This window comes from Alosa sapidissima, chromosome 6 (assembly GCF_018492685.1).
Source record: "Alosa sapidissima isolate fAloSap1 chromosome 6, fAloSap1.pri, whole genome shotgun sequence".
NCBI classification, from domain to species: Eukaryota; Metazoa; Chordata; class Actinopteri; order Clupeiformes; family Clupeidae; genus Alosa; species Alosa sapidissima.
In genome coordinates this window covers 35,429,529-35,454,010 of record NC_055962.1, presented here as the reverse complement: position 1 = coordinate 35,454,010, position 24,482 = coordinate 35,429,529, and the positions used below count along the sequence as shown (strand labels likewise).

The 24,482-nt window shown below is 41.9% G+C and overlaps 3 protein-coding genes across 8 annotated transcripts; 1 reads left to right on the top strand and 2 right to left on the bottom strand.

Annotated features, from left to right (window-relative positions):
* Positions 1-1,087: 1,087 nt before the first annotated feature.
* LOC121711587 lies at positions 1,088-15,956 on the bottom strand. Of its 6 annotated transcripts, none has more exons than XR_006032381.1 (24): positions 15,708-15,956; positions 15,267-15,341; positions 14,990-15,110; positions 14,763-14,865; positions 13,801-13,923; positions 13,587-13,703; positions 12,037-12,197; positions 11,656-11,802; positions 11,187-11,289; positions 10,760-10,888; positions 10,462-10,647; positions 9,811-10,073; positions 8,461-9,513; positions 8,015-8,123; positions 7,733-7,840; positions 5,405-7,447; positions 5,128-5,250; positions 4,806-4,934; positions 4,159-4,351; positions 3,048-3,172; positions 2,677-2,867; positions 2,088-2,221; positions 1,549-1,911; positions 1,088-1,407 (listed from the first exon to the last, which is right to left on the bottom strand). XR_006032381.1 is itself a non-coding variant. In XM_042095289.1 (24 exons), the coding sequence occupies exons 1-24, from the start codon at positions 15,724-15,726 to the stop codon at positions 1,679-1,681; spliced, it is 5,946 nt and encodes a 1,981-aa protein (XP_041951223.1). In that variant the 5' UTR covers positions 15,727-15,956; the 3' UTR covers positions 1,088-1,678. The 6 variants fall into 6 exon arrangements, 5 of the variants coding, with proteins under 5 accessions (XP_041951223.1, XP_041951225.1, XP_041951224.1 ...); XM_042095289.1 differs by having other exon boundaries at positions 1,088-1,911; positions 5,405-5,547; positions 5,590-7,447; XM_042095291.1 differs by having other exon boundaries at positions 1,088-1,911; positions 5,405-5,914; positions 5,957-7,447.
* A 3,457-nt stretch (positions 15,957-19,413) lies between these two features.
* Positions 19,414-20,581, bottom strand: smim8 (small integral membrane protein 8). The gene is made up of 2 exons (XM_042095418.1): positions 20,235-20,581; positions 19,414-20,052 (listed from the first exon to the last, which is right to left on the bottom strand). The coding sequence occupies exons 1-2, from the start codon at positions 20,361-20,363 to the stop codon at positions 19,894-19,896; spliced, it is 288 nt and encodes a 95-aa protein (XP_041951352.1). The 5' UTR covers positions 20,364-20,581; the 3' UTR covers positions 19,414-19,893.
* Positions 20,582-21,519: 938 nt separating this feature from the next.
* gjb7 (gap junction protein beta 7) lies at positions 21,520-24,453 on the top strand. Its single transcript, XM_042095407.1, has 2 exons — positions 21,520-21,665; positions 22,998-24,453. Exon 2 carries the CDS (start codon positions 23,004-23,006, stop codon positions 23,781-23,783), a length of 780 nt encoding a protein of 259 aa, XP_041951341.1. The 5' UTR covers positions 21,520-21,665; positions 22,998-23,003; the 3' UTR covers positions 23,784-24,453.
* The last annotated feature ends 29 nt before the right edge of the window (positions 24,454-24,482 follow it).

Below are 24,482 nucleotides of genomic sequence, written 5' to 3'. Positions count from 1 at the left end.
ATGTAGTTTTGTATGTAGACATCCTATGCAATTTAATTAATATTTTTAATATTTTTGTCCCCACATACTAAGAATCAGAACATAAAATTAATGAAACAAAAGCACATTCAGGTATGAGATTTATTGTAAAAATGTCAAAACATGACATACATAACTTGGGGTCCAGTAAAGAGGGGAAAGTCTGATTGAAAAGGGGTTAAGTTCACACACACAAAAAAAAACATTTGCATCGAACCAACAATTTGATTGCAACAGGTACACAAACAATTGGCCCTTGTACACAGGAATTTAAGTGTTGCTTAATAGCTTATACACCATTACCCAGGTTACATCACATTTAAACCCTTCTATATGCAAGCAAAGCAGCCCCAAACCCTTACTTGTAAACATGAAGGAAATAATGATATGGTTAAGTTAAGTGTGCTCATCACAATCTAGTGTTAGTAGAACAAAGGGGGGCTGTTTAAGTTGGATGGGGCTGGTGCAAATACGCTTCAGGCAAACAAGTTATACAGGAGGCTCACTGAGGGATTGTTAAACTAATGCAATTGATCATACATATAGCTTGGGTTTGAGAACTGAAGATAGAAACTTGCATTCAACAAATTCAAACAACTGTAAAAATAAAAAAAATAAAAAAACTTTTCAAAGACAAATAAAGCACTCCAATCATGTGATCAAGACAAACCATAATGATGTGTGTGTATAAATATATATTGAAAGCGGGAAAATGTCCATATAATTTAAAGAAAATCAAGAATTAGGCACACAAACCAACCATGACCCTAAGCCAAATATACAACAAACAACACAAATTTAATATCCCTCAGGTCAACCATATAGTATGGAAATAGTGGAGAATGTACAAATATCCAACGTACGAAATATTAAACTTCATAAGGCCAACAAATAAAAGGGGGAAAAAAATACTACAAAAGACCAACAGACCTTTAACCAAGTTAACACTGAAAAGGTAATACGTGTAGCTTATTATGTTACTATATATATATATATATATATATATATATATATATATATATATATATATATATATATATATATATATATATATATATATATATATATATATATATTTTAATCCTTCCATATATATATATGTAAAACTTTAAAGAATTATTAATTAAAACATGGATTAAAACAAACTGGATTGACACAACCACACACATATTTTGAGACTTGTTTTTAAGATGTGTCTGTACTTGTGTATTTAATGTTCATTGTGAACATGCTATTCAAGTGCAGGTATAAAATAAAATGGCTTGTTATAAATTAAAAAAAAACAATAAAACTGTTAAAAACATAGTTGACTTTACCCTGTAGTTCCTTTAGATCATTGGCTGATTTCATGATAGTCCATTCTGTAGAACCTCCCAAAGTAAGAAAAATCTAATGAAGGAATTCAAGGAAGTCATAGTCCAACAATCCACAGGGTTGCGACTGTTTATGCTTTGTGTGATATCTTTTTTACAATATCACACTTACATGTACACGAACGCGCACACACACATACATTCATTTCATACATACCAGCAACTGATCAGAGGACGAACTTGGCACCTGCACGGCACATTTCTTTTTTAATATTGCACTGGTTCCGGAGGACAGCTTGAGCACTTGGAGGCCCCAGCCTGAAGGGAGTGCGGGACAGGAGGTCAGTTCAGAAGCATTTCCTGAAGACGATCTGGGGGCCAAACTCCTCGTACTCATCCTGGCTGATCCAGGCCGAGCTGAAAGCAGGCAGGTTAGCGAGCACTGCCCCTCCGCTCCACACTGAGAAGTCCCGGTCCTTCGGGCTCGTCACCCGCACACACTCAGCCAGGTCAGGCGGCACCATGTTCTTGAGCTCGTCCTGAAGTCGTTCAGGTAGGCCTGCCAGCAGGGTATTGCCACCTTTCCAAGAACATGGAAGGAAGGAGGACGCAGGGAAAGATTATAGCTGCAGTTTGACCTCTTGGCAAAAAATGGTAACATTTACTTGTAAATATAGCAAAGCACTTCAGTTAAAACATTTAAGTTTTAACATACTGGATTTCAAAGGAAACTCAAAACAAAATGTAGTCAAGTACCCGACAGAACAATGTTTCCCACAAAGCTCCTTCGTAGGTCAATATCAGAATGGATTATGGACTTAAAGATACTTTCATGCATCCCATACTGGTCACGCCCAATTAATTCAGGCTTGAAAAGGATCTCCGGAGCTCTGCAACAAAAGAAAAACTTTAAGCTATTTACACAAACAGACTTACAAAATCAGTGCTTAATTACTACTAAACCTCTATAAGCCTACTTTTGGAAAGACAAAAAAGACCTGAAGAACTTCTAGTTTTGTTGAAAGTCAAAGACCACAATCAGCTCTGGAAACACATTTATTCGGCAAGTCATGACCTCCGAAATGGCTCCATTCCATTGGCATCTACCTACATTCCTAAAACTTTTCCCACCACCAATCAGTCCCAACTAGCAACAATCATTAGTCATAATGCACAGCTTCATTCATATTCATAACTGCACAGATTATTTCAAGGTGAATACAAGAACATATTGTACAGAATCAGCATGGAGCTACATCATTGCACTAATTAGTTACTGTCCATTTGCACTACACAATTCAAAAGTCGAACCGAACGACATGGACATGGTGTCGGAGAACTCTACCTGAATCTCTCTGTGGTCAGGCACACAACCTGGCCGTCTGGCAGAGTATAATATGCCGGAGAGCTAGAGGCGCCTCCATGTGCCAGTTCTGCCGAGTAGTTTAGAGAGACGCAACAGTGCCTCTCCTTCATGTCCCGCACAATCTCCTGCTCTGCAGATGTGCACATGGATACACCCTGCTCCTGCAACAACTGACACACGGACACGGACACACTATTCTGTAATCTGAAAATACAATTACATATAAAGTATGCATAGTGCTTCACATTCATTTCAATTGGGACCATCAAATGAGCTACGGTAAAAATGAGATGAAATGGTTCTAATCCACGTGCTGATAATCCTTCTCCTAGCAGCCCCCCCCCCCCCACCTTCTTAAGGTGCAGTGTGACGTCCATGCCAGCCAGAGTGAAGCGCTGAACAGCATGAGGAAGGCAGTAGCCCTCAAACACCGGCACACTGTGGCTCACCCCGTCCCCAGAGTCCAACACCACCCCTGCAGGAGAGAGAGAGAGATAGAGATACTTTATTGATCCCCAGGGGAAATTCAAGGTCTCAGTAAAACACACACACACACACACACACACACAGCAGAAAAGTAATTAAAAGTATATAATATAAAACACAACTAAGCAATAAGGACAGTATAAGATAAATATACTAAAATACAAATTCTACTAAATAACACTTAATCTAAATCAATTCTAAAAAAACAGTATCCACATAGTTGGTGATTAATCAATCAAGAACGTCACCAGATCAGACAAACATAAGCAGGCAACCTGGTACCGGGGCGGGGGTAGCGTAGCAGCTAAGGAGCTGGGCTAGCATGCAGTAGGGCTGGTACCGGGGCGGTGGTAGCGTAGCGGCTAAGGAGCTGTGCTAGCATGCAGTAGGGCTGGTACCGGGGCGGTGGTAGCGTAGCGGCTAAGGAGCTGTGCTAGCATGCAGTAGGGCTGGTACCGGGGCGGTGGTAGCGTAGCGGCTAAGGAGCTGGGCTAGCATGCAGTAGGGCTGGTACCGGGGCGGTGGTAGCGTAGCAGCTAAGGAGCTGTGCTAGCATGCAGTAGGGCTGGTACCGGGGCGGTGGTAGCGTAGCGGCTAAGGAGCTGGGCTAGCATGCAGTAGGGCTGGTACCGGGGCGGTGGTAGCGTAGCGGCTAAGGAGCTGTGCTAGCATGCAGTAGGGCTGGTACCGGGGCGGTGGTAGCGTAGCGGCTAAGGAGCTGTGCTAGCATGCAGTAGGGCTGGTACCGGGGCGGTGGTAGCGTAGCGGCTAAGGAGCTGGGCTAGCATGCAGTAGGGCTGGGGAGAAGGACCCTTGTAATATAATTGACATATTTAAGTGGCTTTGGATAAAAGTGTCTGCTAAATGAATACATGCAAATGATTTAAAAGCAACCTAGATGTTAGTCTTGGCGATACTAGACTAGACTGCCATTCTGCACCTGGCCTCTCCTGATGGTCACCTGGCTCTGCTCACCTGTGGTGCGTCCAGCTGCATACAGCGCCAGCACTGCCTGCATGGCCACATAGGAGAGTGGAACACCGAAGGCCTCGAACATGAGCTCCACCATCCGCTGTCTGTTCTCTTTAGGGTTCAGTGGCGCTTCAGTCAGCATCACTGGATGGTCCTCAGGCTCCACACCCAGCTGCTGGAATGTGTGGCTCCAGATCTGCTCGAGAACAAACCACCTCAATGTCACCGGCACAGCGAATTTACCGCACTGCATGTTACAAAATGCATAAAGGGCGATTGCTGCAATCGATGGGGTAATGTGGATTAAACTGATTACGTGCGCAGAGATTAAGACCGAGAACCATACACTAAAGGCACAGTGTCACTCAGATATTAAAGAACGGCACCAGTGGTAAGATCAAGGACTTCCTGTAATCACAAATACAGACAATGTAGACCAATATATGCCTTTCCTGTGTTGTGAATTTATTTGAAACAAAAGCAAATTCAAAAAAAATAAAAATAAATAAATAAATAAATAAATAAATAAATAAATAAATAAATTCAAACAAAATCAGTATAAACGGGCTTGCCAATTTCTCGCCATATTTATTCAGGTCACAAAAGGGACACAAAGATCAAAGCAGATAGACAATGGAAACAATACCCACCATTTCCATATCATCCCAGTTGCGGATAATGCCATTCTTCATGGGATACCTTAGTGCCAAGACTCCCCTCATGTGTTGGGCGTCATGGCCGATGTAGGTTTCCCTCTCAAAATGACCATTCATGACCTCCTGTGGACAAGGGAACCATCATGTAGATCAAAACACTTCATACATACAAAAACATTCAGCATTTTCATGGCCTTCACTTCATCAGATAAGACCATAGTGTTGGATTTGAACCAAATATTTGCAGTGCTTGTTGATCGCTTCACACTGTTAATGTTAAGAAGGTCAGAACATGTACTGTAATCAATTTGGTCACCTCATACTTGGGGACTCCAATGACTGTTGGAAATATGGTGGTAGGCAGACTCTGGTCCGCAAAGCCAGCTTTCATCAAACCAGATCCAGTGTCCAGGACTATTGGAGTTTTAAAAAGAGACATCTGCCAGATGGATGAGCAAATAACATAATTTCAGATTGTGCAAACAAGGCAAGTTTAATTGGTGTCTGGTTTGGTATGGGTTTGTGTGAAAGGATAATGTCAAAGATGAAGTATAATAGCGCAAAATTGAGCCCTCATTCACACATACACATACCTCTATTGCGTGTATGTCGATCAGTTGACCGACAGGAGATGAGTTGATGGGACATACAGAAAGACTGTAGCTCTGGAAGCCATTAGAACCTCTATCATTTGGGACATCTACCAGATCACATGAGGGTTTTGCATCCTCTATATGTTCAGAACTAGGCTCAGGGACATTGCCCACATCCTCGATATGTTCAGAACTAGGCTCAGGGACATTGCCCACATCCTCTATATGTTCAGAACTAGGCTCAGGGACATTGCCCACATCCTCGATATGTTCAGAACTAGGCTCAGGGACATTGCCCACATCCTCGATATGTTCAGAACTAGGCTCAGGGACATTGCCCACATCCTCTATATGTTCAGAACTAGGCTCAGGGACATTGCCCACATCCTCGATATGTTCAGAACTAGGCTCAGGGACATTGCCCACATCCTCGATATGTTCAGAACTAGGCTCAGGGACATTGCCCACATCCTCGATATGTTCAGAACTAGGCTCAGGGACATTGCCCACATCCTCTATATGTTCAGAATTAGGCTCAGGGACATTGCCCACATCCTCTATATGTTCAGTGGAATGGCCTTCCAGATCCAACACAAGCGCATTTAAAGGATTAACCTGCACTTCTCTGTAGGATGATTCAGTGTTGCTACATGATTTGGTTATTTGATCCTCACTGGTGGGGTTGTTGTTATTGTTGTTACTGCTGTGTTTCATTACATCTGGAGGAATCAGATGGTTGGTAGACAGCTGGCAGGTTCGTGCTTTTGGTTGTGGAGGGGTTGTGGTTAATGTTGGCTCTGAGGGAAGAGAGCTTGGGTCTTCCTCATAGGTGTTCGCATTGATTTGCTCTTCAGATTTACTGAGATCTGAACTATTAACACACAAGGTTTTTCTTGGTTTTGGCACAGGAGCCCTTTCAGTTGGAACACAAGGCTCAAACGCACCAAGATCAGGTGGTGAATCGGGAACCAAAGAAACCTCTGACTCGCCTCCCTCTACCTCATCTACAACATTTTCTCTTGAATCCCCAAGTTCAGAATATTTTCCTACTGCTGTGGAATCCCTAAATTCAGAATCTTCTCCTACTACTGTGAAATCACTAAGTCCAGAATCTTTTCCTTCTACTGTGGAATCCCTAAATTCAGAATATTCTACTACAGTGAAATCACTAAGTTTAGAATCATGTTCTTTCACAGACTCTCCACTACTGTCCCCTTCCAGATGTGGCTCTCCTCCAGGTACATCTGCAAGAGATTCAGGTGCACTTCCATCAGCATGCTCAAAACAGTTGGAAGAGTCAACATTATTTCCTTCAGAGAGCTTAGTCTTGTCCACTTCCACTGTATCCGCTCTATTCTTGCATGTCTCCAGAGTGTCATTTGGAAAACTGTTCTGTGGATGGCTCTGGGCAGAGATCAGCGACTCCTTGGAATTCAAACCATCCACCACCACAACAGGTCCTGTCAGTTTCTCCAGATTAGGGCCATTGGAGTTCGATTTCGTTTTTTCACAAAGCACATCATCCAAGTTGTCCTGTTTAGAGGCTCTCTCCATGACTGAGCACGTCACCACTCGCCAGGTCCTGCTGAGACGTTTCTTCACCTTGTGTTTGTCCTTTTCCATTTCCCTGTGAAGACTTTGCTCCATTCTCTCAACTTCCCTTCTCTCCTTCTCCAGCTCTTTCAGGAACCTTTCTCTGTCCGTGCTGGATCTATGTGCCTGAACACCATCTTCTGGGTTTTCCGCTTGGAGCACTAAGACTTCCTTTTCATGCCTCCTTAGCTCATGGATCTTTATGTGCTCCTCCAAAATGCGCTCCTCAAGGTCCTGAAGACCCTGAAGTTCTTGGTGGAGAACGGTCTGACTACTCTCGGCACCTTCCAGGTCAGAATCAATCAGCCTCTGGCAGTCATCTAACTGCAAGGGGAGCGCCCTCATTTTACTTTCTGATCCATGCGGTGACCGATCTTGTTCAAAGGGCAAAGCAGCGAGGTCATTATCCAAACCAATGACCCCAGATTCTGCCAATTCACAAGATGACATCTGGGAAGAGAGAATGTTCATATTGGGAAATGAATAGGAAAGGAACTTGATTAATCCATAACAAGTATAGTTTCTAAGTATAATTCAGGTCATTTTGTTCCCCATAAAAAAAAAAAGATTATTGCCAGACCCCTACTGTGAGGTAAAGAGGTCCCTTGCAAATTAAAACTGGGGTAAACCCATAAACAAACACACATGGTAGGAACAGAGGCCCAATTGTCTATGTTACGCTCCTTAACGAGTGATTTTTGACAGATTTATGCCACCTCGTCACGCATGACCTACCGCACTGAACTGCTCTTCACTGTTCCACAATGCCCACTGTTTGTGTGAACCCTCAGTCTTCACTAGAACATCCAACACTTCCTCCTGTGCCAAAACATTCTCTTCCTCCTGTTCCAAACACCGCAAAATGTCAATATCAACTAAAACAACTGGTCCACAGTTTGATAACTAGGGTGGATATAAAGCCTGACATTTGGTAAAACGCCACTACTTGAATACTGAATGACATTTACAACCCTTTATGTCCAATCTGAGAAATACTAAAAAGGAAGAACACACAACCTCTAATATTCCTGCAGCACGGTCGAGGATCTCTTCTACTTCTTGTAATCCTTCCTGCTCCCTTAAATCCCAGTCATTCAGGGAGTCTTCAGACAGGGAGTTTGAAGAGCTGCAAATAGTACATGATTATTTTTCATAGCATTCAAGGGCAATATGTATGGCCACAAACCAAGACTGGCTAAATTTGAGAGAGTTAGGTTAAGTAGCAATAATGTGTAGGTCACAATCATTTAAATAGAATTTTGGACGTTGAAGGCAGCATGAAGGATACATCTGCGCTGCCTTCAAAATTTGGCAAAACAAAGGCAGAATTTTATTGAAATATTTCATTCGAAGATGTCTCGATGCCACCGAATGCCATCTTAGAACGCAGTATTTTCTGCATTTCGGACACAGTCAATGTCATTAATTTCAAACAGGCTATATGTCTTTAGTGTTTCCATTACCCATCACAGTGCTCCTGTCTGAGGTTATGAAAGTCGTAGGAGTCCCACATCAGCGTGGGGATGCCCTCAGTTGTAAAGCTTGGCTGATCGCTGGGTTCCGTGATGGTGCTTGAGAGGACGCCTCTGACTGGGCTCAACTCCGACGAGTCAAAACTGTCCTGCACAGAGTGCTCTCTGGACTCAGCATCAGTGGGCCGCCGTCCGCTGGTCAGAACCTCTGTTTGTGTAGGCTGGTCTCGTGACCTGCTGGAAGTGTCGCTGTGAAGAGACCGTTCAGAACCGTTGGGGCTTCTCGGGTCGCCGAGACGCGAGTGCCGGTTGGGTGTGATTGTGACTGTGTAGGAGTTCTCCAGATCCTCCACTGGCAGACTAAGCCATGGGTTTTTAGGCGGAGTGGCAGATCGCTTCACTTTAATCTCAAAATTCAGCGAGTCCAGAGTGATCTTGGGAATGATCTGAATGCTTGCAGCTGTTGGGCTGCCTGCCACAACAAACTCATTGTGGGGATCCTCAGAATCAGAAACACTGGAGATGTTCTCCTCGTGGATCTGGGGTTGTGGGGGCTTCAGTCTCAAATCTGGGGCACCGGGCAATCTCAGCAAACCATCCAGTACCTCTCTCCCCTGCCCCGTCTCCAAGTGGCTGCTTCCAGCTCCGTCAAAGCCCGAGTCAAAGGAACTCAGAGAAGGGGGCTTGCCAGACACAGAGGCACAGACAGCACCTGTGTTTGGTGGGAGCAGTGAAGACTGGTGGTGCACCACTACTTTCCCAGACTCCCACTTATTTAGCTGGTCTAACGTTCCAGCATTGGTTGGTGTCGGCTCGGACGGCAAGCCGGATACGAAGGCTGGTTCAGGGGACAAACTGCATGCTCCACCTGGGCTGTCAAGTCTCAAAATCTTATCAGACCCTTTGTTGTCAGTCTGGTATGTGACTGGAGTGTTCTGGTTCTGGCTCTCTCTGAGAAACTCATACTGCCACTGCAAGGCTAACTGAAGGTCATTCAGTGGCACTGCTCCAGGGGACGACAGCAGTTTCCTCAAGGTCATACATCTGCAATTAGGGATGGAAATAGGAAGGGAGAGGGGACAAGGTTAACCACTTCATTAATTCTCTGGAATGTCAATCTCAATTCAGATCAGCTTTTCAACTTCCGTGTAGCATGGATTAGTTTGCTTTCCTACTACTGCTACTTTTACTTAATTTAAATGAAAATTACATTTGTGAGGCAGAATCACCCTTGAAATGCTTTTTTCAGAAACTACTAGCGATCAATGTTTTCTTAAATATCTCATGTGATCAGCACTAAAACCTTTCCAAAAGCCTAACAAAAAACAAACAAAAATGTACCGATGTGACAGCTGCTTCCCTGATTGCTGTAATGTTGTTTCAGGAACAACATTAGCCAGATGTGCTAGCTGAACCAACGCTGCCATTTCTGGGGAGGGGTTCTTCCTGAGAAACTCATAGACCACTCGTCTCCACACCGGCACCCCACCAACAGGCTCATGAGTACGAGTACGGCGTAGCGAAGAGAAGCCCTCACAGGTCCCACCCCACAGAAAGTCCTGGAGGAAGTTCTCACGGAGAACAAGATCGTACCAGGACTTGGCCTGTTGAAAAACACAAAAAACAAACTCGACCTTATTCAGCAAGTTTGAATAATGACACACCAACATTCACCCATATTCACTAAATAGACAACCTATACAGTGTTTCCCATACATTGACTTATTTGCGGCGGTCCACCACAATATCAACATTGACCACCACACAATGATTTTCCTGGTTGTACTAAATTGTGGTTTAATCTGGTTAGAATCATAACCGCGCTGCTCTAATTTGTTAAAAAAAAAAACTGTTGCATTCGAGTTAATTCTGCAAACCTACCACCACAAAGAATGCAATTCTGTGGGAAATACTGCTATACCCAACTCTGGGGGTGACTGAATTGGCCAATTTCCCTAAAATGTTGGCATGTTCCTTTAAGACAACTTTTACCTTATCATAGTAGTGGTAGAAGTCAGAGACCAGTCGGAGTGTTTGGTAGGGGAGTTGCACTGTGGAGTAAAATCGCTCCTTCAGGATCTCCAGTTCGTCCACCCACGGCTCCCTCACCAGCACCTCACCATGGGCCAGCATCTCATGCAGCGTGTGGATTACGTCTTCAGCACGACGGACTAAAGCCTGAGCAAAGAATGATTGCTGCAAATTACTGAATGGAAAAAGCTGGGCATCTTCATAAAACAAGCTCTACCGGATGTTCCTATGGCTTCCTGGACTTCTGTGTCAAACTCACCATGGCAGGAGTGTATATACACGTTTCAAAATCCAGCTTCAGTGAGTCTGCCCAGCTGGCATCTTTGGCAATTTCAATTCGGTATGGCTGAAGTTTCTCTTTTCGCAAGACCCCCATCTGTTCCGTTATCTAAGAGTAGCACGTGGAAATTAACACCAGGCACTAAAACTGCCAGAGGAACTCCTCCAGTATAGGTGCAGATGTTACAGCTCAGCCATTGCTGAAATATTTCATTATATAAATAAACCAAACTACAAAAGTAGTTCAAGACGCCACATAGAGATAACTTGGCAAAAAGTATATCTATTCTGAAAATTTAAAAACAAAAAAATAAACATAGCGTAATTTTTTTGCATTTAAAACTGACAACAGTAGACACTAAAAATAACTACAGGCCAAGCCAGCTTCTTTCAGTCCTTTGTCTTACCTGTTGCGCTTCTCTCTGTAGCTGGAGCACTCTCAGCTGGAGGTGGGCCTTGGAAAAAGCCTGTTGCCACAGCAACTCCACCTTCTCCACAGCAGCGGTTATTCTAGCAGTCAGAAGCAGAGTAAATGGTATATCTTAAGAATCACTGCTCATTCATCGACACATCTATATTATTTGTCAAGTCCATTTCAATAGTCCTCCAACTGCCAGAGGTGAGGTCCTTTATTCATTGCTGAATTTCATCCCTCACAGCAGAGTTTAATGATGTAAGGACATGTTTGACCAGTCTAACCATTCAGGTATGATCATGGGCCTGTTCATTTAGTCTCAACCAGAAAAGCAGAATCCAAAACCAGGCTAATAAAAACAGGTTGTACCAGTAGGGAGGGCAGCTAGAATTTCCTTCATGAGTAATACTCAGTGGAAAAGAATGAACAAGTCAGCAATGCACAAACAATGGCCTGCTTACCTGCTGTAATTGAGTAGCATGTCATATGCTGTGTGTGTAAAGATGGCAGTTCCAGCCATCGCCTGATAGCATGGGTCATTCTCAGGGTAACGCAGTTTCTCCACCACACATTCGCAATGCCTCAGTAGCTCATCTAAGCCAAGGTCACTGGCATAGTAAGAGAAACGGGAGAAATCATTGCATTAAAAAACACTTCCAAGGCAATATTGTTGACTATTAGGACACAAAGAGGTACAGAGCCTGTACACAAAGAAACACACACACACACACACACACACAAATGAACATCACAGGGACATAGCATACTGAATTTCACAACCTTCACTTCTGTTTGTTCATCCCTTAACCAAGAAAAACAAATAAAAATATCTGAATAATTACCGCCGCAGCTGCTGAAATCTGGCTTCATTAACTGAACAAAACTCTTTTAGTTCATCCAATCCTGATGGTACCGGCTGCTGAGAGATGGTCTGTAAGGTTGCTATGCACGAAGGTAATTTCTGAACCACCAACAAGAACTCCTTGACGAAGACATCAATCTCCTGTGTGACAGAAAAAGAAAAAAAAAACATGTTTTTTGTATATTCCCCCATTATAGAGGGCACTCAAGGCAACACTAAGCTTTAACCATCTCCATCCACTTCTGCCAGCTTTACAAACGAGGGACAGACTTGCAAATTATGAATATGAGGACAGAATTCATTCAGGGACAGACTTGTGAAAGAATCTGACAAAATTCAGGGACAGACTTGTGAAATATGAGTATGAATTTAATACTGAAAATATGCTAAATAAACTAAAACACATTCCTTCAAAACAATCCACTTCAAAAAGGGGTAAAAAGTTAGAAAAGCATCATAAGAAAGAAATTGTAGAGAAACAGGTCGGACAAATACACGCTATGGTTACAATGGTGAACGTAATAATTAAAAGGGAATAAAATGCACACCTCCTCCATCTTTTGTGATTCACATGTTCTAGGATGAGTAACTATATAAAATAGAAAAATCTTATACTAAATCATTTAAACGGTCGCACAACAGGGCCACTTCGAGAACGGCATGTTCAGCTGCATCAATAATCCTTGGACTAAAATGCACCCACTACTACATACACACACATTCTGCATACAACAAATAAAACAAAAACATTGGTCAACATCAGCCAACTGCATGTTGCTCATCAAGCCAAAGGCGTTAGGAAAATCTCTGCTATAAACACTGCTGTTTCAAAAGCGCAGCTGAAGATAACCAAATGGTGTGTACGTGTATGGGTGTGTATCTGTGTGTGTGTGTGTACGTACGTGTGTGCATGGGGGGGGTATTCATTTGCTAATGAGGTCAGGTGACTAGGTTGCGCAATTGCGCAAGTTTCTCCAAGGTAACCAACAATACCCTTTGACTACATCATAGCTGCTCATTACAGCTTGGAGGAAGGAACAAATGCCTCGTCAGATGACTCATTTGAAAAAAACGAAATAAAAATCACTACAGGCTTGTCATCTCCATTAGATTCAACTGATAATCCTCAAAAGAACCACACACAGACAAATCACTTCAATCATATAGACCAAGACTACCATGCATTTTAAAAGGGGACAGCTGCTACGTGACATCCAATCACTCTGTTATTAAATAGAAACAGACAATGCTGCCATGCTTTAAGCCTATTAACAAGGTTATGATGGGATCATGAGACCACCACTCATGATCTCCCTCATCTAGGCTGTGCATGTGCTCAGAGAGAGAGGGAACATCCCACACACTTGCAGTCATGGCCAAGCATGCCCTCAGACATACAAGTACAGAACTTCAGAGGCACACACACAAAGAAAAATGACCAAACATGGGGGAAGGGGGTAACAATGGGCTGGGAGACATTGATCCTGATATACCGCTAACCCAACTCAATGAGTAATTATAAGGAATTACCTTAATAAAGGTCACCCAGCTCCCGTGACTGTAGATAAGGTATCCTCCTAAAGATGGAGTTAACTGGCTTCGGTCAATGTAGTTATAAAGTTCAAAGACTTCTTTGAGGAAAATCCGCTGTTGGACCAAAAAAAAAAAAAAACAATGGCCTCTTAACAATTATGTTTTAAAAAATTGGAAACAATGTACAAAACATGCAGTCTTCTCACTGTACCTTGAAAGGCGCAGAAATGTATCGCTTTGAATTGCCTGGTACAAGGACTTTCAGCAACAGCTTGAGGACGTCTTTCTTTTTTGGTTGGACAACATACAAGGTGTGAATTGTCCTCTTGTGAAGCTAATCAGAGGGAAGGGTGAATCAACAAAATTGATTTCCCAGGCACAAAGCAGAGAATTTACTTTTTTTTTTTATATATTCCCCACACAGAAAACACACAATGAATGTCAGAATTGAATATCTTAATGGCAATATGACATTTAAAAGAAAAAGTTTACTGTAGATAACAGTCCAACTTCTATTATTAGATAACTACAAGCATGTGATCAGCTCAGTGCATGTGACTGTTCCCCTATCAGACTTCTCAACAACTCTTACGATTTTTCTAAGGGATGATTTCAATAACTTTGGTGCACATAAAACAGGAAGTGACGCACTTTACATTCTAGCCTCAAGAAACAAACACTAAACAAGAGAAACCCTTTGAAACTGGAAAACTAAGTTATATAATTGGATTAAGAGCAGCAAGAATAGAGGAGACTGTATGCAAGGCAAAAGAAATCCGTGTCTACAAGGCAAGCCTTGGCCTTTTAAGACGCCTGAGAAAACTCCAGTGCAGAAGCCTGTGTCAGACATAAATACATCACTTTTCTCTTTATTCTTTTCCCTGCCTTGGGGGAAGGCTTCAATTATCCACAAAACACAAGTGTTAGTCATACAAAGATTATGGTCCTCACTAATCGATGGCACTGATCTTGGGTTGGCTGAAAATACTCCATGGCTTGCAGATCATGCAAACACCACAATTCTGACTAGATAGTATGTTCAAGTAGATGCAAGTAGACTCAGAATAACATTTAGACACGAAACCCGCAGGCAAAGACAAACTGTGGTAGGACACATTCTGCCTGAAATGACTGAAGCTGCCACAAGCACTGATAAGAAACAGTTAGGCCTACCTCTAGCAGCTGTAAACTTTCAGCAATACATCTTGTGGTGGGGAGTGTAGCTTGCCTTAAGTCAACAACAACAGAGACCAAGCTCTCCTTCTCTTGGCTTTCGCTGTTGAAGGAATAATACAGTTAGAGCCGCATCAAATTAATTTCAGGGTGAAGCTACATGTAGGTCAGCCATCAAGCTGCCATGTGAGCGGAGGCCTCACAGTTTGTAGGCTTGATGTACATACTTATGCAAACGTAGAAAGTAGCTTATGAAGCCATTAATGTCTTCCTTGGTGAGATCTGAGAGCTTGTTTTGAGCCTCTGTCGGGAACACAACCAGGGGGCATCCTTGCTGGTCGAATGCACCTGTTAAAAGAAATGGCCAAAGCATTATGCGTTTCAGTAAAATTAGGATATACTAATTCACTTAAAAAGAGAAGAGGTAGAAGATGGACACAGCAGGCCTACAGACAGAGGAAATTAAAATGTAGCCTTGTGCTGAAAACAAAGTAACAATTTTACCGGGAAAGATCACTGCTCCCGAGTTCAACACATGATCCGCAGGCAGTGGTATCGAGGAGGAGGACCTCTGGATCGCTGAAAAATATTTAAAATGGAAAAAAGCTCCCTTAAAAAAAAAAAAAAAAAACTTGGCAAAATGGAAAATACCTCAGCTACGCTACCCCCACCCCTTCCTCTCCACTCATTCCAACTTGAATTTTTGGCGACTTCAAGAACAAAACCCACAATTTAATTGACTCTTCCGTGACCCGGAATGTGATAATGCACTTCAAGAACGGACCTCTAAAATATTTAGGGGGACAAACGGTTCACCATGTTACTTAAAGATAACAAATATTAGGAAAAACTTAAAAACTGGCCGAGTCAGAGCAAACAAACTATCCATCTCCCAACACATCCAGGACGCGCTACAAACATGATGCACTTGCCTCCGTTTCTTACCTGTTGCAGGATTACTCATGTCAAGGGGCTTTCTCGCTGCGTCTCATCTACGCTTGAAATGTAATATGAGCGTCGTGGTCCACGGGATTGATATGACCAGGCATATCAGAAACTATGGCTACGTTTTTCCTTGCCTATATTATTCGCAAAGCAAGAAAGCGGTTAGCGCAAGACTCGGGACACTGAATACTTGCTAGCCCCCTAGTTTCCGCCATGTTGCGCCCATTCCGATGAGAATCACACAGCTGAGCGATCCCATTGAGTCAGGGCGGAGAGGCAAATTTATAACTTCACAAACAGAAGGGGCGGGATGTAGGCTATGTTCACATGATGCGTGAGCAAGACTCTTTCTCCGTCAAGTTGTAAGTAACCTGAGACGTCTAGGTGTTATAGCCAAAGTTTAATTCAGAAAGATCTTATTCATTAACTACCACACGAAAATACATTGATTTTATCGAAAATACATTGCAGCATAGCCATAGCCTACACCAAATGAAATGTGACCAAATGGTCTAGCCTATCTTCCATTTGTACACCGAGTAGGCCTAATGATGTAAAACTCGCTTTGACAGTAATGTGGAAAGCTAATTACACGGGATGATCTATTTCCCACTAACATAGGCTACAATTGTCTGCCAACATGGGAAGTCATTAAACTCAAGAAACAGGACAAACAACTTGGCAACCTGAAACTAAAAAGTAAACATGTGGGGGTGATTCAGTGAAACAGTAGGCCAAAGGAGACAGTCATTCCACATTCTGCTTTGCTTGGTTGGAAACTATTTCAAAAGTGATCTGAACTCTGAAAAAGTAGCCTACTCTTATTTCCTTCAGATAGGTTGACAGTGAATAAATAGTTCATCTGGGTTCTGGGAAATCCTTTTCCCAGGGTAAAAGAGCCTCATATGATTCTGTATGTTTTGCTCACAGATTAGATCTCTCATCCTACTCATATTTGCCTAATTGACTCTTGGGAAACCATAGGCCTACATGACAACCTTTTTCAGGTACAATCTGTATAGTGCATTACATTGTCAGATTAATCTTGTCTCAATTAATTTGTATCAAAAATGCCCTCCTCCGCCTTTGGTGCTATCTTCTAGCTGCAGTGTGCATCCTTAGCAATAAGTAGATGCAGCATATTGGGTACTGAAATATTCACAGGAATCCATAGAAATTGAATATTCATGTTGTTTTATCCTATATTAGTTGTGCAGATGTAGATGTATAGTCCGTTATATACACACCCATTGAACCAACAAAGAAAATGCAAAAAATATGTTTCTGTAATTATTCCATATTTTGTGTAGTCATTCTATATCAGAACCTCTGACATGCAATGAAACCCCAGAGTGTTCCGTTTCATTTGAGACCAGGATTATGCTTCTACCCCAAGAGGTTGCCACGCAGTAAGGCTTTTATTGTCAGTATACATTTTGGGTAACCTAAAGTCCTACTGGGAGTTTCCATAGGGCATTTTACAAAACACATGAGCATACCATGGCAAATAATGGTCTAAAGTACAGATTTTTCATTCTATATTGATCTACTTTTGCACACAGCTTCACAAGACCTGGTGCTAGGGCTCAGTTGTGTTTCTAAAGTCATATCAAGTGACCTAGAGAGCTGAAATATGGTCAGTTCAGAGATGCTTGTTATCCGGCAGAAAGAAAAAAGTACAGTACTTCACACAATCAAACTACAGGGTCTTAGCTTTCTAAAGAGCAAGCATTTGATGGTAGGTCAAAAGAGGTGGGGACAGTACCCTCTGAAGTAGGCACAGCGCATTTTGGGGGAAAAGGCCAAATAAAGACCCATTCTTAAATGTTCTGGGTGATGGTATGGATTGTGAGCATTTCAATCAGGACAACACATTTTGCCAAAGAGGGGAAAAGTTCCAAAACAACAATTTTGATCAGTAACTTACATCACTTACAAGCTATCTAATATGATATATTTGCTCAGTCTTAAACTTCACTGTACACTGTACAGGAATACAGTTCCAATTTTTCAACATTTTAATCTTAAAACATGGTGAATTTTATTGGAACGACCTTGAGGACTTTACATTGGCAATACAGAAAACCAGACACTTTCCCAACTGGGATCAGGGGGCCAGTTTTAATGCCGCCATTTCACCCCCCCCCCCCCCCCCCCATGAATAAGATTTTCCATTTTGCACCTTCAAAAGCAGTAGTATACTTTAAGGAAAGAGTTGTTGTCTTGTTGAATTTTCCCGTCTTTAAAAATGCCATACAAACCCTCCATTGTTTACTCCCCTCATTGTTGACTCTTTTCCAAAGTAGTGGCTGCTTGCTCTGAACGTCAGCTCCTCCCTGTGAGTTTTAACCACAGTCTTGGCACAAGGTCCTGAAGTCCTCTTCATTGCATTTAAACTATTTTTTTTTTAAGGAGGGAAAAGTTCTGCACACTGCGGCTTTATATCCCTTTTATTTTCTCTCTTTATTTAAATGGCATCATTTTGATCTCCAGGATCTTCCTCAGGCCATGTAACCTCTTGTCCCCATGTTTCTTCATTGTCTGCACATTTCAGCCACAGCCAATGAGGCCTATTTTGAATTTGGGCTGGTTTCAATGTCACAATATATGAATTTGAGATCTTCATAGAGAAAATGACACTTCATTATAAAGGCCTGTGTCTACAGTTCTATATGGCTTTGGCCATTGGTAACTGGAAAACTAATCCATTACATAGGCTACTCTTTAGTCCTGAAAACTGAACCAAAATATTGTATGCCAAATACTACACATTGTGCAAAAAAACACACAGATGCCCTGACATCAGATGGATAACTTCCAAACATGCATTTAGCCTATTTCACACAATGTTGCCACTGTGTAAACCAATTTGCTCTGGAACAACAGTCAACAGAAAAAAAAAACAGAAACAGCAAGACATGTTACCCTGCCCAATGCCATTAAGGTATCACTAACATCACAAATGTAAAAGTCCGAAAGTAAAAATGCAGGCGCTTCACACATGATTTTACTAATTGATCTACCAATAGTTGGAACCAAAGTGTGGCAGGGCTGTGTCCCAAACCGCATATTTCCCTCAGTACACTGCTAGTGTGCACTGAGCACTTACTTCCGTAGTGCCCACTTTTTGATGGTTAGTATTGTCCCGAAAAGAACACATATATGTTATAAGACTTAATAGAAGTGACACCTGTTGGCACCTGTTTAGTGCGAGTAGTGTCCATTGTTCCACACTGAACCTTTTGACCGTTATTAGGGCGTCATCCAGGTCCTTTAACTGCACTATATACTTAAACTAAGTACTTGATGTGTTCAAGTAGGAGGTTTGAGACATAGCCCTGGACACTGGACACAAATGGGCTTGAGTTTTAACTGTTGGTCCTTTCGGTTATTAGGCTACACACTACACACCTCTTCTGAATTTCCAGAAGGCCTACAAGTAAAATGTTTTCTGGGATGTCTCCCAGGATGTGATTGTGTTTATGAGAACTTTATACCCTTTCATGTGTAAGGCATGACGGCAATCCACATGACTTTGAGTACACATGCTCAAATACAATGATTCTACTAATATTGATGCTGATATTTTCCTCCACAAAAAGAAACAACACATTAGGCAAGAGAATGTTTTTTCTTGAATGGTGTGCTTGTCGTGTTAAGAGCTTCTGTGCACACATACACACACACTTAGGCTTACTTTCTGGAGTTCATAAGGGGACATATTTTGAGTAGTGATGTAAATCTCATTACTGGTTCACACTGACCAAATTACATAACAGATTGACTAACATTAACATGTATTGTCAAAACTCTTACCACATAGGCCTACCTATATCCATGGTTGTTTGGGATTCAGTGCTGTCAGTCATTATCTGTCAATCCATATGCATAGCATGAATAGATATAGAGCCTATTCCAAGCTACAGTTAATTTAAGACCTTGCCATAGCCAGCACCAAAAAGGTATAGCCTAGCCCTGAGTCTAAATGCAGATAGCATATCAAAACACAATAAAGTGACTAGATCCCAGGTGACAATTTTTTTAATCTTGTTGTAGCCTTACTAATATAAAACATTATTGGCTCTTGTTGGATCAGTGTGGACATCTCGTGTAACCTACGGATATTTCAACTGGAACAGACACGGCCTTCCTCCTTGCGCCCTAAACAATTTTTCATTAAGTCGGATTAGTCCCATTTCGAGGTTTTTCTCCTCATGTATCTCTCCCCTTCGCTGTCAATCGCTTCATACAGCTGTTGGTCGTTCTCTTTAGTTGCATGAAGGTAGCCCAGGTATGCTACACACATGGAGATTGTCACCAGTCCAAAGGCCATGACCGGCTTGTTCTGCAAGTAAATGAACACATTATTAACCTTAGACCTGTAATAAAAGGAATAAAGTAGCCTAATGATTAAAACTCAAGCACACAGCTTTTAGGTGGATTACTGACGCATGTCAAATGAATGCTGATATATTTTATGGGCAACGTTTTGTTTGGCTGTTTAGTGAAAATATTATATTGTCTTACAGGTTTGATGAAGAGCTCCGGATTAACGGCACGGAAAACATTTGTGGTTCGCACCCCTTTAAACCCTGGGGTTCTAAATCCACTCTCTTTGGAAGTTGCCTTGCCAGTTTCAGTGTCTGGAGATGACATCCCAAGTGTCAGGAACCTGGACTTTTAGACCAGCGCAGAACGATGTGAACGATGTTTATTTAATAATGATGCCACTCCACAGCCATTCACACTGGGAGGAAATAATAATTGAATCTGTGCATATAAGATTTAAACTGGTTTTCGATATAGGCTAGGCTACTACTTATCTGGAGGACAAAATGTTGTTGTCAGGAGTCGAGACTGTGGGATCAACGACTTCAACAAGAAGGAAAAGCTTTAAAATGTGTCACATAATGTTACAGCGCCACCTCCTGGTTGGCACACTAAATTGTCCTAATGTGGGACACTGCCTACTACAGCAGTCCGAAAAACAAAAATTGTCTGCTAAATAGAACCATGACCTTATCCACATTACCAGTAGTACAAATTTGTTGACAGCCCTAAACCAATAGGGTATTGTAAAGCCTAAAATGATTTCACCATTACATTCACAACAGCCTTTTTTTTTTTTTTTTTACAAAGTCTGGGGTACCATATACCATGTCTTTTTAAAAGGAAATTTAGATAAGCACTTCTCTCTCTCTCTCTCTCTCTCTCTCTCTCTCTCTCGACCATTAATAATTGACAGATCACCTAGCCACTATCATGAAAAATTCAGGGGCACACAACCATAGACACCAACATCAACATACAACATCTTAAACCCCCCCCCCCCCTCCAATAATTAGGTTATATTTGGCCAAGCCTAGGTTTACTACAAACAGCATCTAAAGAGTCATCAAAGTTGCCAGAAGAGACCCTGTAGCTTGTTACAGTAAAAAAGGAATGGTGTCGTCAACATTGCTGTTTATTTAATGGCTTGGCAGTGGGCCTCTCCGAATAGGCATCCACTTTCATGTTGAAAAACCAATGAAACGAGAGATGGTATCTTAAAATCCAGAGCTGAAGTGATATGATAGCATATGAAGATATACACTACTGAGATAAAGCAATTGCATTTTAAACTTTGTTAAAAAATATGTGAGAGGTTTCATGTAAGTCTTGTTGGTACTAGACTATCAATCATGATAGTAACCAGGATAATCAAGTGTGTTATCAACGAGGCTGGGCCCTGTGGAGCACAGTGAGTGAGTGTGGAAACATGGATATGTAAATAATGGTGCTGTGGGTAGTGTGGGTGTTTCTGCTCGTCCCTGACAACAGGGATATAGGTGTGGCCAGCAGGTGTGTTTGCATGAGCAGGGACACTATATCAGGCTGTGCTGCCATTGAGACCATCCTCAGTTTTTGCCAAGGCTTTTACAGAAGACCCGGACAGGGGGAAAACTCATCTTAACCAGTGTAAGTTGAAATGCAAAGTACTGTAATACTTTTATTATACTTGTTGTACTAAATTATGTTGAAGGCAAGATATGCAAAAGGTATGATGCCGTGCTATATAACCTATTGTGCTTTTCTTAAACATAAATTTGAAATTGCTCAGAGAAAAAGCACAGTGGAATTGTACTTGACATTGAGATAAGCAGCAGTTTCCCGAACAGGATACCTATTCCTGTAAGGACAGTTACGCGCATAGATTACATACCTGTGGGCCTGGTTATGACTCGTGACATTAGGGACTTTCTCGTACAGCAAATTATAACCGTAATATACAGTACGTATATAAACAATAACACTTGTCTATTCAAATTGTCACAAGGTTCCTAGCTATAGATTATGATTCATTGGAACAGTACAATTGATTAGAAGTCATTTAAAGCGCTGTGAAGTTGCATGAATCATTTAAGCAAACAAAAAAAAATAAATGAGCATGTTTGATTTTAGTTTAGGCCTACAGTTGGTATTACAGGCCTTCTTAAATTTAGTTTTGTACTTTTGTTAGTAAAAAGTACAGACTTCTTGGTACAACTCTAGCTTTAGCTCTGGAGCACTGTCCACGATTAGATTTAAATAAGATTTTGAGTTTCTATGTTAATGTTTTATAAGATGTTTCAAGGCCTTTTTAAATTCTTGTTTTCCTCATTGCCACTCAACTTGTTTGTAGTTTCAGTTTTCGTTTAAGCAACACAGTTCACACAGGCATAGATGCAAACGCCTCATCTAGGATTAGGAGGGTTAATGTTAAAGTGAGACTCATTTGATATTAATATATATATATATATATATATATATATATATATATATATATATATAGGAGAGAGTTCTCCTTGGATGTATAAATAACTCCCATGGGACATCCAAGTACAACTTATGTGTGTGAAAGGGGGGGTTAGAAGGAGACTAGAGTAGACTGCTTTTTCCCCTACCTGAATTTTGCCAACCCTGCTGTACCAGGTCTGCACTCTTAGTTCACTTTCGATTTCCAAGTGATGTTACCGGTGTTGGAATGAAATGTACATTAAGCTCTTTTGGAAGTAGGCCTACAGCAAACACATTGTCAAACAGAAATGCAGTTATATTTTGGGCTTTTTAGGATTTATTTTATTGGAGAGTGAAGAGATGAGAGGAAATTAAATGATGGAGAAGGGAAGTGGGGTCGGAGAGGCTGTACTCGAACCTGGGTCCCCTTGGCTACTGAGCCTGTCCGTGGTACAGGCCGCTAAAGCTACCGTTGTGCTAGTGCATCTCCACTCTCACCTTTTTCACCCCTTACCTGTTTGCATCCCTGTACAGGACAAGATGAACTGGGGCTTTCTGGAGACTCTGCTCAGCGGTGTCAACAAATACTCCACTGTGATTGGCCGAGTGTGGCTGTCAATCCTTTTTGTCTTCCGCATATTGGTGTACGTGGCAGCAGCTGAGGCAGTCTGGAAAGATGAGACCAAGGACTTCACGTGCAACACCCGGCAGCCCGGCTGTGAGAACGTGTGCTTCGATCATTTCTTCCCCATCTCCCAGGTGCGTCTGTGGGCCCTCCAGCTCATCATGGTGTCAACTCCGTCCCTGCTAGTGGCCCTGCATGTGGGCTACCGAGAGCACAGAGAGGCCAAATATGGCAGGAAGCTTTATGCTAACAAGGGCAGCATTGATGGAGGCCTACTTGCCACCTACATTGTAAGCATCCTGTTCAAAACTGGGTTTGAGATCGGATCTCTGGTCGCCTTCTACCTCCTGTACGACGGCTTCTCAGTGCCTAAGGTTTTGCAGTGCAGTCAAAGTCCTTGTCCCAACACAGTGGCCTGCTTCATTTCAAGGCCCACAGAGAAGAAGATTTTCCTCTACATCATGGGCTGCACTTCCATCGTGTGCATCTTTCTCAATGTCGTAGAGATGTTGTACATCGTGTTCAAACAATGTTGGAAGTACTTCAGCAAACACTATGTGCCTATAGAGGAGAAGAGAGGTTGTCAGTGTGGCAAAGCTCATGTGGTAACGGACTTACTAGGGCCCCAAGCAACACCTCAGGCAAAGCGAGCGAGCTCACAGTTGGAGTTAAAGCAGGAAAGTTCTCCTTCTTGATTGTTAGGCTTGGGGAACTACAGATGTTCCTACCCTGAAAGAACAAAACCAACATCAACCAACTGGTGCAGCCGCAGATCATGAGGAAGTATAGGCCTTTACAAACTAAGTGAAAATTATTTCATGACGATGAGTTGAATAGTTGTATGTGTAAGCCCAATTTGACACACCTAGATTCCAGAATATATTTTTCAAATTCGTTTAATGATTTCTTTTGTGAAACATTTCTTTTTATGGCCACATGTTATAAACATTTAAATTTCACAAAAAGTATTTTATCCACATTATTTGGTTTTAATTAGTAGGCCTAATTCACACACATGAATACATGTGTAGAACTACTTCTGAATTGACATATCTTCCCTAATTTACATTTGGTCCATGGCAAGTGCCCATAGATATGAATCATCTTCTATCTTTTTTAGAAACCTTGCATAATTTATTTTAATGTCAATGTTGAGACAGAACGTATTTGCCCAGTCACAGAGAAATAACATGGCAAACGAGCAGTCAGGAGACCGTCGACCTTCTGTGATTGATGGTAATAATCAGACAACCACCTATGAGCATGAACCTGGTAAAACCTGAAAGACTGGTTTTGTGATGTAGTTTTTTTCAAAAGAAAAAAAGGTATAGTCTGTCTGCATTGCACTGACACATGTATGTTAATGCTAATTGTATTTGCAGAAATGTAAAAAA

Coding starts and splice junctions, on each gene's coding strand:
- smim8 (XM_042095418.1), bottom strand. CDS start 20,363: ATGTCATCTCCAGACACTGAAACTGGCAAGGCAACTTCCAAAGAGAGT. Junction 20,053..20,234: donor CGGAGCTCTTCATCAAACCT/GTAAGACAATAT, acceptor ATTTACTTGCAG/AACAAGCCGGTCATGGCCTT.
- LOC121711587 (XM_042095288.1), bottom strand. Junction 11,290..11,655: donor ATGCTACTCAATTACAGCAG/GTAAGCAGGCCA, acceptor TCTGACTGCTAG/AATAACCGCTGCTGTGGAGA. Junction 2,868..3,047: donor TCACACTGCACCTTAAGAAG/GTGGGGGGGGGG, acceptor TCCGTGTGTCAG/TTGTTGCAGGAGCAGGGTGT.
- gjb7 (XM_042095407.1), top strand. CDS start 23,004: ATGAACTGGGGCTTTCTGGAGACTCTGCTCAGCGGTGTCAACAAATAC.